The 13,148-nt window shown below is 38.1% G+C and overlaps 1 protein-coding gene across 2 annotated transcripts in view; it reads left to right on the top strand.

Annotated features, from left to right (window-relative positions):
* Nucleotides 1-13,148, top strand: part of PIP5K1B (phosphatidylinositol-4-phosphate 5-kinase type 1 beta) — a 151,524-nt gene that overhangs the window by 32,735 nt on the left and 105,641 nt on the right. For both annotated transcript variants that reach the window (XM_019517490.1, XM_019517489.1), the window contains 3 exons: nt 3,760-3,877; nt 8,003-8,155; nt 10,292-10,591. In XM_019517490.1, coding sequence (XP_019373035.1) covers nt 3,760-3,877; nt 8,003-8,155; nt 10,292-10,591 — 571 coding nt within the window. The remainder of the gene's footprint in view (nt 1-3,759; nt 3,878-8,002; nt 8,156-10,291; nt 10,592-13,148) is intronic.

Below are 13,148 nucleotides of genomic sequence, written 5' to 3'. Positions count from 1 at the left end.
AAGTCTGATACTACATTCAACCAGGTGTATCTTAAACCATTTTCAGCCATTTTGAAACTGGTTTATATGCATTAAGCTTCTATTCTGTTATAGGTTTGAACCAGTTTCAGATCACTTTAGCTAGTCTGTGCATCTTCTGTCCCTAGCCCATATAACTGTTATAGAATGGACAGGTTGGCTCCTTTTCTTTCTTTGTATATTCTCCCATATTTCCCCTTTCTTCAGTAGAACAGTAAGTATTTATGATGAGTAGAGAAAGGTACCCCTTGGCCAGGTACAGAGATTTCCCCCCAAAACATCCTTTTTTTAGGCTGAATTAATAGTTTGTGTGTAATTCACTTCTCATGTGTTACTTCAGCCCTGAAAATTGCTGAATCAGAGCCTGAAATTTTTAAAAAATGATACAGCAAAGAGTGGAAAGGTATAAAAATTCAGTTTGATCAAAAATGAATGTGTTTGTGGTTGAGAGTTGCAAATTTGGAAGTAAAAAACAGATCAAGTGCCTTGCTTTCAGATTTGGAGATCAGTGTTTTTGGCCATGGGGATTAATGTGTTTGCTTCTGCTCCCTTTTTTCTCCCACCTGTCAGTTCTTTTTTACCCTCTTATCTCTAGCCACAGGACTTCTGAAGGACTTCCTTTATCGCAATACTTCCGCTTTTAGAGGCAGCTAACAGGGTGTGTTTCTCTCTCTCTCTCTCACGAGAAAGATAGGTAATGCATAGATAGATATACATCTATCTGCACACACACACACACACCCTCCTTACCTTTACCTGCAGCTGTGACCAAGAAAACTACAGGGTTTGTCAAACTTTGTTCTTCTGCACTTGAGCTCAGTATTGTAGTCCTATAAAACATTCCCCTTAGGCACTGAAGGTGAAAACTGTGTAATTAATGGAAACAGCATGGTATAGTTAGCTGTTCTGCATACTCGCAATAAGAAGGGGGAAGTTTTAGAACGATGCCATCCATCTCTTTCAGGGACTTGGGGCTCTTCTTCACATGGAAATTGCCTGGCATAGCTGTAGCAGTAAGGTTTCCCTGGCTTTATGCTGTACATGTGTTCCTGGAACATAGCGTGTAACTCAAATTCGTATAAAGCAACCCCACTTTACAATATAACAAACAGGGATATGTTCCAAGACCTCAACTGTATCCCAGACCTATTTCTACCTCTTTTATAAGATACTTCGGTACTTGCCAACAGCAGACAGTACACACAAGCACAAGGCATAAAGGGGATGGCAACTACAGAAAATCATGTTGCAGACAATGAGCGGGGAGCACAGATCCACACAGGAGACTGTTTTGGTGTGCATCACTCCTACAGTGCACTGCATAAAGCAGCTGACTGCGAGCTCCACCACACTGATCACATAAGAGTAAATTTACCTTGCATATAACGAATTTTTGGTATACAAAGGGTATACATAAGAGCGAATTTGCACATACAGAACCCACTTAAAGCAAGGGAAACCTGTATAAGCTAAACTGCTCTAGCTAGTCTGGAATAGCTATTCCACTACACATTTTTCAGCCCTGATGAAGTTACAGCAGTTCTACCAGTGGTGCAAGTTTTCTTTGCCACTACGTTGTGACTTTCCCACTGCAGGGAGGTGAGTAAGTGCTGCGTTAACCCCAATGCCACCTCTGCCACTGCCCACCCCACAACCACATCTGCCTCCAACCCACAAGGCTGTCTTCATCTGACCTGCAAAGAACCCCACAATCTGGATCCAGCCCATGGAAGCGATCAAGCTTGACGTCCTTACTCCATGTAGGCAGAAAGCTTAGCTGTCAGCTTTCACAGCTCTATACTGAACTTACATAAAGAGATTTTTTTCAGAATCTCTTGGAACATAGACTTGTCTGTCTTTTCACAGGAGCAATGAAAAATATGTTCCTGCCACCAGGACAACTCCCCTGACAGTTTTTTTTTCCAAATCCCTGGGGGCAAGCATTTTTCATGAAAAGGTTCTAAACTTTTTTAATATGGATAAAATCCTTTGTTCTTAAAAACTTTTCAAAGTAGTTTGCTTGATGCTGACACCCAACTTAGAAAATTTTATCCCAAATAGGTTCATGAATATAGGCTGTATCCATGTCAGTGTAGAGGCAAAGGCATCCAAAACTCTTGAGGAAGAAACAATATCTTTTATTAGATCAACTAGATAGTTGCATTTTATTTTATTTTTTTTCATGCTTTCAGTCTTAAACACCCTTCTTCAGGCAGTGGAGAAGTCAAAGATTGTAAAATTTCTCCCAGGTAGAAACAAAACTTTGTATTTCACAGGAGAGCAGAAGGATTTTATGGGTCTCCTGGAAGGAAAAGTTCAGTTTTGTGATTTCCCTTTTCTATGCATTTTAGGAGCAACAGCCACTTAGAGGGAATTGATTTGATATTACAGGTGTGATGTATGTACAGTAAAATCCACAACAGAGTTCATTTAAAATAACAGGCTTTCATGACCTGCTAATGACACATTTCAGTGCTTTAAATATATACCAATATTGTTATACACTTAGGAAAAAAGTATGACCAACCTGTGAGAGTTTCCTGATGTAGTGTTTCCAGTCTAAACTTTCCTCGCTTCTTTTTGTCCCATTAGGTCCTGCTGGAGAGTCTTTAGCATTGAGATTTGTGTAGGCCTTGAAAACTTGTTTTATACTTTATATGCAGTTTCTTATTTTTCCTTAAATGAGTTGATGGATTTGTTCCATCACAGTATACTTCTAATATATGATTTTATGTAATATAATGTAGTGTATAAGCACTAAGTAGTCAGATTGGCTATCATTAATGTATTTTAGGTCATCTGTTTCAGTCATAGTAATATAATGTAAGGTAAAATATTTTCTTATCTTGTTTTTACGTGCACATTTATAACTAGGTATTAAAATATTGTTGTTTTATATATAGCTGGAAAACAGCGTAAAAAGAAGTAAATCGTAGATGCATATTTTATGGCTGAAATAGTCATATAAAGGTGTTACAGGAATATAGGATTAAAGAGGTCCCCCTGGGTCAAAGGGTCTAGTTCCTTGCTAGCATGGACCACCCTACCTTAACCTGCTTCTTTTATGAATTAATCAAGGCATGTTATAACTGTCTGGTTGATTTGATGGTTGTTTTTACCATTTGCCCTACAAGCACAAAATCATGTATAGAGCCAAGTATGCCAGTAACTGTTTGCAAACTAAAAAATTAATAAAAAGTGTAGTATGGAGAGAGCCTACAGTAGTCACTTAATCAGTTTAATGGGGGAGAGTAACAAAAAGACTTTGAAAGCTGAAGCATTGATAAACAGTACCTTTAATCAACAGAAGAAGTGTTTGATGGAAAAAAATAGTTTCATAGTTGTTAGGGGCTGGAAGGGACCTTACATATCCAGCTCTGCCCTGCACATGGGCAGGAAAGACTGCTGGGTTCAAATGATCCCATCAAGATGGGCATCAAGACATTTTTTTGAAGATCGCCAGTGTGGATGACTGTACTACTTCTGCAGGGAGCCTGTTCCAAACCCTTGGCACTTGGCTTGTTATTTCTGACCAGTGGGAAGAGATGTTCTGGTGAGCATTAGATTCCATAGATTAGCAATGGCATACATGTCTGAATCCACATTTCTGACTCCTTTCCATGCCTGTTTTGTTAGGCATCTTATATGATTATGGTGCGTGACATTTAACGAAGAACTGGCTGCCAAAAGAAATAACTGAAAATTTGATGATATTTGCTGTTTTTTGTCTTTTCACTTTAGTGAAGGGAGCAATCTCACCCCTGCTCATCATTACCCTGACTTCAGATTTAAGACCTATGCTCCTCTCGCCTTTCGGTACTTCAGAGAACTTTTTGGTATCAAGCCGGATGATTATTTGGTAAAAAAAAAATTTAAAGTTTCCTCTGAGCTATGAATAATTGTAATGTAAATACTTGTTCCATAACAACTGAGGAAGATGGCATTAATGATGGCCTAAGGGACATAAAAACCTTTCTAGGCTTTGTACCATGTATGTTTGTGTGGTGTTGGGGGAAGGGGGGGGAAATTGTGCACGCGTGTGTGTGCATGTGCATGCAATGCATAACATTTATCAAAACATTTAATTCTTCAGCTTTCAGTTGATTGCTATACAACCTACCATGTTAATTAATCAGAGTATTACTGCTCATTCAGGTCATTATTTTGACAGAATGTTATAATTAGATTGAAATACTCATGTGAATTTTGCTGATTGAATTCTAATTGAGAGCTCTGGTGTGTTAATTGCTTTATTTATTCACTTAATCGGGAAACTGTTTGCCTACAAATGTTCTGACCTTGACGTGGAAAAAGATGACCTGAGAAAAATGATATGCTTGTAGAGATTGTTTTTCTGTTCCATTCTCTGAGATTCTGATTTCCAGACTTAATAAATGGCAATCTCTCTCGCATGTGCTTACATATGCACAGACAAAAAAATATAACAACTTTGCTGTTGGGCAAGAAGGGTCTTTGACTTTGGCAGTGAAGGTCTGGACCAAGATTCTTACTGGAAAAGGAAATGGAAAGGGGTCTAGTGTAGAGTTTCTTTTCCAATCATTTTGAGCTTTGAGAGAGCAAGATCATGTTTTTCTGGTTTTCTCAGAGTTGTAGATCCACCAAAAGGAGAGAAACTCAGTAGTTTTTTGCTTCTTGTGCTTTAAAGGTTTCTAAGTGTTTTTTTGAAAAGTGTGTGGGTTGTTTCTTTAGCAAGTTAAGCCACTAGATAAATTATAGAAAAGGTAAAATGATTTACTAGAATCAAAATATTACTGGATCATATCTATCCATTTGGATCACATGATACATTTCTCTCCTCTTTGACCACCACATTTGCTAGGTTGGTTTTACTTTTATTTGAAATCTGCATGAGTATCTGGCGTTCATGCATTTAACCCAGTGTTACAGCATTGCCAACACTACAGGGCAATACATTTATTTGAAAACAACTTTCCATTGGATTATTTGTACAAGTTGCATGGAAATGCAAAATGTAGGTGGGCAAAGCTCTCACAATTTGCAGCTTGTAGAAGTGCAGCTGAACCTAGTTTCAAGTGAGAGTAAATTGCACCAGTGTATACTGTGGCTTACAAATGCTTTGCTTGTTAGGCATTTGTACCACTTCAGTTATAGCCATGGATGGCTAGGTCTTGGGAAAAATAAGGCAACTCCCTGTGCAGGTAATGCCTTATTTTCAGTTCTCCTCCCCTTGGGTTCAGTTAGATACATTTTGTGCAAACAGAAATTTATGACTATAAAGGGTCAAATTCATTTCCACTGCAGGAAAATCCTGAGGCATTTGGCTGCATCTAGATTCAGACAGGCTTTTTCGTTTTTCAAACTTTCTAATCAAAGCTAGGCCACAGGCATGTAACCTCTAGGTGTTCTTTTATCCTCTTACCTGGAATGGCGGATGTGGGATGGCCATGTGTACAGTGGCATGGTTTCTAGCACTGCTACTAACTTTTTTTGCTTCTTGGGGAGTTGCTTTTTAGAAGTTGGTTCTGTTGACATTTTAAATATGAGTTCCCCATAGAAAACCTCTTGGCTCTGTCCTTGTCTTTCATACAGGGCATGATTCCAAATTCTGGTATCTTAAGTACTTGCTTTTTCAGGTTGCAGTGTATGAACAAGGTGCAGTGGGATTGTCCTGGTTCCCGATTTAAAAAAAAAAACTACAAGGAAAAAAAAAAGGAGAGAGAAATCAAAGGAAAAATAATATCTCAACACCACTAAGTGGGTTTATATTGTTAATTTCCCTTGGCAGAGCACAGCTGTGTTGTAGCTTTGCCTTTCTCCAAAAGGTACAGCAGGGAAGCACTGCAGGAAGCAGGATGATGGGAATAAATACATTTGAACAGCTTGTTCAAATAAATGGTGATTGGAGAGTATACAGAATGTTGACATTCAGTAGGGCACCTTGTTGATCACAAGCTACTCAGCTGGTTTCTTTAAGTCTTGGACAAAAGCTAGGTGGTGTTTTAGTTGAGTATAGCTTCATTGATCAGGGATATATTTAAAAAACTAAAGGAAAGATAAAAATGAGATTCTTTCCCTTTTTCCCCTCCATAAGTAAAATCCCCAAATCTTAATTAATAGCTTTGCCCATGACCCATTTCTGTATTTTACAATAATGTAAGTTCCATATTTTAAAATGCCAAACAGATTATTAAAAAAAAAAAGCAATAAAAGATATTACTCAAGCTGTGTGTTCTGGTAAGATGAGTGAGGAATGTGTATTGTAACCGGCCGTAAAGATTTGCTTGAATTGAGAGCCAATAGTATAATGTACCTCAGATCATCATACTAGTTAATTTGTGTGCTATGTGCAAAATGTGTGCCACACTAAACATTTCAGCTAGGAGCAAAGTTCACTTTTAAACTATATTTTCTTTTCTTTTTTTTTTCTATGTTTATTTTCTCCTCCTTATTCTCAAAATCAGAGTAGTAGGGCTGAAAGAAACTTCTGAAGGTCACTTAGTCCAGCCATCTGCTTAAAGCAGGAGCATCCCTGACTTAACCATACTAGTCAAGTGTCTGTCTCGCCTACTTTTGATATTTTCCAAGGATGGAGATTCCACAATAAATGTGCTTTAGCAATACCTACTACCTAGGTCCAAATAACCAAATCCTTGGAATCTGTGGCAATATTCCACTTCAGTAAAACCAGGTTTCAGCTCAAGAGTGTTTCTTACTGTGAAGCTGAGCCCTTCTCATCCACTTGGCTTGATGTTCCTGGTGAAGAACGGTTGTTCTTTCAGCTGTAAAAAGACAGGAAGCATGCTGCTACTTATATTATTTATTCCCTGTTGTTCAAATCATTTTTAAATCACAGTTATTGTTTTAAGTATAGTTTTGTTTTAGGGACTCTCTCTTACCTACTGGCTGTGTGCTGTAATTTCAGAGTGTATGAAATTGTTGGTATTAACTACACCTGCAGTTTTAAATAAAGGAAAAGATATTCTTAATGAAGGTTTTGTGTTATCATATTTTAAACTAGCTCTTAAGGTTAATAGAAATGAATTATCCCATTATTGGGTTTGGAGAGAAGAGATGGATACTAAGTGTTTTACATAAATGACACATGAAATATAAATTAAGATTCATTTTATAAATATATAGCTCTTCTATTTTCTCCTGTAGGACGCCTGATTCCATTAGCAGAGTACCGTCTTCTGTGTTTCTTTAATAAATGCAAATTACAATACTTGATCTTGAGGGAGAAGGCGTGTATAAGTAAATACATTCTAGATAATGATCCTTCACAGTCCGATTTTTATTCCATCTTTTGAACTCTGGTTTAGCAACATGTGTATCTTAAGCAAACATGTAATAAGGAGACATTAAAGTTCATATTAGAGTTAGTATTCAGTTCAGTCTTTCAAAAGAGTACTTGTGCCTACATGAGACGGAGTTAGAAATTTCTATTCTATGCCTAAATTCTATTAATATGTGCTTTTTTTTACTTTTCCCCCCCAAATAAATGGCCCCTAAACAAAGATTTTCACCTCTAATATCATCTCAGGGCTTGGGATTCAGAAATTCCAAATATGCACAAATCTGGGCCCGATTTTCCAGGTACTTTATGCCACTTGGGGGACAAAGTGGCCAGAGTCTGGCTGCAACTGACTGGTTGAAATTTCCCCTGGTATGGGAAAGCTCTTGGTAGCATTTTTGGTAGCATAGCTGGTACCTTCTTCTATTACTTCCTTAGCCAAGCGTAGTGGCTGTCATAGCCTAATGGAACATGCCTGTGCCCTGCCAAGTCTCAACTAGTGAATGGTTCCCACCCACATTTATTATTATGCAGGAGTCATGAGAGCTTGGGAGTAAGGAAGCAGGAGCCATATGGCTCCCATCCCTGCCTGCATCAATTATTATTACTTTTGTTTGAAGTTTATTTTGAAAACATACCTGCATTGGCAGAAAATCCCATTTTCTCCCTCTCTCTCTCTCTTTTTATTTTGTTATTTTTTTTTTACAGTATTCAGTCTGCAGTGAACCTTTGATAGAATTATCCAATCCTGGTGCCAGTGGGTCCTTATTCTTTGTAACTAGCGACGATGAGTTCATCATCAAAACTGTTCAACACAAAGAAGCTGAGTTTCTTCAGAAGTTGCTACCAGGTTACTATATGGTGAGTAACTGATGATGGTTAACTTCTGAAGTCACAAATTTTATTTCTAAACTACAACTTCATTCATCTTCCTCTAATTTTAATAATTTTTTAGCCTCACGTCCACCAGGAAGAACTAAAGTAAATTAAGCTTGTATTCAAAATGCTTTAAAGAGACAATATCAAAGTGCAAATCATATAAAATAATCCCTGTCTTTGTTCTTAATAAATGAGTATTAAAGTATAATTTTATTTTTCTCCATTTGCTTGCTTACCTTTTGCATGGCAGTCAGAATAGGCAGAGAAACCAGATCAGTCAGCTTCACTTTCTTGACTACTTTTTATCTACTTTTCTCAGGCATTAGTGCAATGATGTCATGTTGGGGGGAGAGAAATTCTATTCATAACATTTTTTTATACTTGCTTTTAACAAGGCCTATTTTGGGGCTTACATTAACTGGACTGTGTGCATTGCTAGTCAGTGAGGTGAAAAAATTGACCATTGGAAGTAAATTGAACCAAATTTTCAAAAAGGCTTTCCTTCCTAAGAGCTGCTGAGTTCCCCATGTGAGAGGCAAACTTGTAATAGTGTGAGGCTCTGTGCACTATATAACTATAATGAACAGATGTATATTCCTCTCTCCATCTCCTCTTTTTAAACTACTTTGGAATGGTTTCCTTCTTGTGTCTTGGAATCTTAAAATAATTATTTCCCAGTGTCATTGCTGAGCTCAGAATGCTGCTGGTATTTCAGTCATTCGTGGCATCAGAAGGAACAGGTTTGGGCCCCACTTTTTCTTTGTCCTTAATCATAATTACCTGAGTTGACCATTATACATGTTGTAAAGCAAAATAAAATCCTTGTTATTTGTGAGCGTGCCTACTACCAACTTAAACGCACACAAATATTAACCAAAATAAAATGTATCTGATGTGATTACATGACCAAAGTTGTTTTTTTTTTTTTTAAATGGACGGACTGTCTTGTCTTAATTGTAAACAGGAACTTTTTCCTATATCAGACTTGCAAATAATTTTCCCTTCTATAATTTTTAATGGCAATATGATACTGGCATGTATAAGGGTGGTCTTGCTTTCTTTTTTCATTTTTTCTACTTCATCCTTGGCTTTGGTTGAATTTAGAATGTTAAATATACTTTGATTTTTTTTTATTTTTTATTTTTTATTAAATATTATGATGTTATAGTAGGGATATGATAGACTTGTGCTCTATGGATGACAACCTGAACTATAATGAGTGTGGCCAAAATTGGCAGTTAGTCTGTTTTGCAAAACCTAAGCCAGAGGTGATATGGTCCTGTTTCATGCAAACCCTTTAGTGTCCCTTGCTTAAGCATCCCTTCTAGATACAGGTTTTAGTCCAGGAGTTGACAGTCTGCAGGCCAGATGTGGTCTGTGAAGAGATTGTATCCAGCCTACGGAGCTGTGATGGTGGCAGCATTTGTGGTGGGGGTGATTCAGCAGCATTTGGCAGTGGGGGTATCCGTGGTATGAGGTGCCACATGGCAGCATAGGAAATTAATAGCCTTAGGCATTGGCCTGCCTTAGATTGAGCTTTGTTAACTTGATCTGCCACTGCTCAAATGTTACCCAGCCTTGTTTTGGTCCATCTCTAGACTTGGCCCAGCATTCTCTCATGAGGGCACATCAAGGCTGAATACAGTCCAAATTATGTTTTTATTGTGCTCTTGGCCCAATTTAAATACATCAGATGCAAGAGGGCAACATGTCTTTATGTGGTACAAAGTTGAGCGATTCTGTTTTTGCCTTAAGGTAATCCTGAGGAGGAAATATGGTGGTGTCAGGGATTAAAAACCTGCTGGAAGCAATAGAATATGTTTTTTCCTTTGTAGTTCCATTCTCCCCTTCTGATTGTCAAGACTTCTGACAAGGCCTTGGGCTCTGCCTTGTTTTTGGCCACGATGGTTCTGTCAAATGCTTTGCTTTCACTAGAACAGTCTTGTCACTTGACTTGCATGAGATTTCTCAAGTTCAGTTCATGATGACTGAAGCAAATTGACTGGTCAGGGAAATTACCTAAAATACAAAATAATGCATCTCCTCTTTAAAGTTTCAATGTGCAACTCCCAGAAATGTGGATGTTAATGTAAAAATCTAATATCTGTTTTCTTTTAGAATCTGAACCAGAATCCAAGGACTCTGTTGCCAAAATTTTATGGACTATACTGTGTTCAGTCAGGGGGCATTAACATTAGAATTGTTGTGATGAACAACGTTTTGCCTCGAGCAATGAAAATGCATTTCACATATGACTTGAAAGGCTCAACATATAAACGGAGAGCATCAAGAAAAGAGAGGGAAAAGTCCAGCCCCACGTTTAAAGACTTGGATTTCTTGCAAGATATGCATGAAGGACTATACTTTGACTCTGACACATACAGTGCACTGATGAAGACACTACAGAGGGATTGCAGAGTAAGTACAATTTTATAAAAATTGTATTTAAACAGCTAGATTCATATTTGTTAATCCAGATCAGCAGCATAACAGAAAGCAAAATCTGACTCTAAGTCATTTAACCTGTTATAGCTACCATGTACAATTAAATTTACAAAAAAAAATACAAATTTCAATTGCAGTGCATAGAACAGTAGTCTATCTCCAGCTGCTGAGATGTTTGTTGTGTAAAATTAAGAATCCATCACCAAAAGCAGCTTGTTGGAAGGCAATACAAGTAGGATTAGGGCTTCAGTTTTGTAATTGGGGATTTTATTTGTATTGTGCAGTGAGGCATAGCAAGTAGAATTGTGTTCTTGCCATAGATGAAGATATACAAGCATACCCACACTGTATGTTGCTTGGTAAGTAAGTCCCAGAATTGGCTGACGGAAGGTGGTAAAATAAATAAAGGCCTTGTGACACCTGTTTCAAGCTTAATTTTGGAGCATAGTTCCTGGTTCTCATGCTGTCAGGGCAGAGAGCAAAATATGAGGAAGCTTTGAAGGGAGAATAAGAATGTCTGCCTGGTTGCTTTTTAGGAAAGCATTCTTACTAGCTCAGGGAATGGGATTAGTGATTTTTAGGGAGAGCCACACTCAGTCCCTTGCAGTAGAGGTATTTGCTGTTAAATAGGACAGCCTGACAGAGTACCAGAGAAAACCAGGGGGAATGGGATGAAGATTCAAGGCATCTGGGAGGCCCGCAAGACAGACTGTAGAAGAAAAATCAGTTTTATAGGAAACCCATATGTTCAATAGGGAAACAGATACGTGAGTGGGATAAGGGTACACCAGTCTGTTGTCCTACTAGCATGTGTACTACAGTTCTGTCATGCCTTGTAGTTGTCCATGAATACTGCCTTTTGTTTAACAAATGTGGACGTCTGCAATGGCTTGTGCTTTGTATGTAAAGCTGGGTGATCTAACGATCAGCTGCATGCTCCATGTAAGATGTTTATCTAATGCAGGGCATTGTTCCTTAGCATCGCAGGGCACATGTCCTGAGCTCCTGCCATCACTGAGAATGCAGAATGCATCAGTGTGTCGCATCTGGAAATCCAGGGAGTCTTGTGTTCCCAGTTGTCAAAAGGTTAATTATACAATCAAAACCCCCCAAAGGGGGGGGTGGGAATCTGACATGGAAAATGGTAAACAATTTGAAAGAGAGAAAATTAGATTGAACTATACCAAAAATAAGAACAATGAGCAATTATTTGATTATAGTGGATAAAGTGTTTTAATCTGAACTATTTGAAAGAACAGGATACCCTTGACATGTATTTTTTAACATATATATATTTTTTACAATATGATTTAACATGTAATGTGAACAGATCCTAAAGTTTGGGGGGGGTTTTAAGATCACTGCTGTTATAGAAGGAAGAGAAGCTTGTCTTTGGCTACTAATGTAACCAAGATTATCACTTTTGTAGGTGTACCTTCTAATGAATCCCATATATTTGCATGCAATTTTCTGTTTAACCCCTCACTGCAAAACAAAATATAGTCTCTCTTTATTCATGGGAAGGATAACAAGGAAAACTAAAATATGGGTTGAGGGGCTGTCTTGAACAAGTCCAGAGTTTCCCAAAGTTTTGAAAGATGTGCTTCTGCAAGTACTTTGAGGCTCTGCAAACTCAGGCAGACACTAATGCACTCATTGCATTTGTATCATGTTATCCAGGCTTATGTTTATAGTCCTAACACCTAAGCAGTTATATTTTTCAAACAAAATTAAGTCTCTAGAGAGCAATTAAAGTATGTCTGCACTCTCCTCCATTTTTACTCACCAGATGTTTTCCTCCTCCTTATTGCTCCCTGTATGCATACTCACACTTCATAAACCACTGATCTAGGCTATTGTAATAAGCAGTCACAGGATCCAGTTGCTGTTTATCAGTGTAAGAGTGAGGGGGTATGCTGTGGCTGGGGCTATAGTATTATGTGACATAACATAAGGCTTAATTTTTATACTTCACAAAATTTTAAGTTGCATATAGAAACAAAGCACGTAGTAGAACCCTGATGCATTTTGAGAGGGCGAGGGAAGAGGAATTAATATCACATCTGAAGTTTATCTCTTCTGTACTACACAGCAATGCATCTGAGTGAGTAGGAGGAGGCGGCAGTGTTGGCAAATAAATAGGAGTTTGGTTTATGTGCATTTTTCACAAGTAATGGATCACTTGGAGGATTTCATTACGGTTGTGTGAAGCTTCAGTTGCTGATTCGATTTGGCGGAGATTCAGTCTGATTCAGTGGCCAAATCTTTGAATCCAAATCGAATCAGGAGAGCCTTTAATCTCTCTGAATCGAATCCGAACCCTCTGAATTGATTTGGAGAGATTCGGAAAGATTCGATGATTAGGGTAGTTGATGACATAGGAAGGACAAAGCAGAGCTCTTCAATGAGTTTTTTGCCTCTATATTCTTGAACACGGATCTAGACAAATCTCCCAAAAGCATTACTGATTAAAGCGGGAGAAACACCAGCCCACCTAGTGTCAGCGCCGACCTAGTCAAGAGACACTCAG

The sequence above is a fragment of the Gavialis gangeticus genome, unplaced genomic scaffold (genome assembly GCF_001723915.1).
Source record: "Gavialis gangeticus isolate Ggan-Ray unplaced genomic scaffold, GavGan_comp1, whole genome shotgun sequence".
NCBI lineage: Eukaryota > Metazoa > Chordata > Crocodylia > Gavialidae > Gavialis > Gavialis gangeticus.
This window is presented reverse-complemented; position numbering and strand designations above follow the sequence as displayed.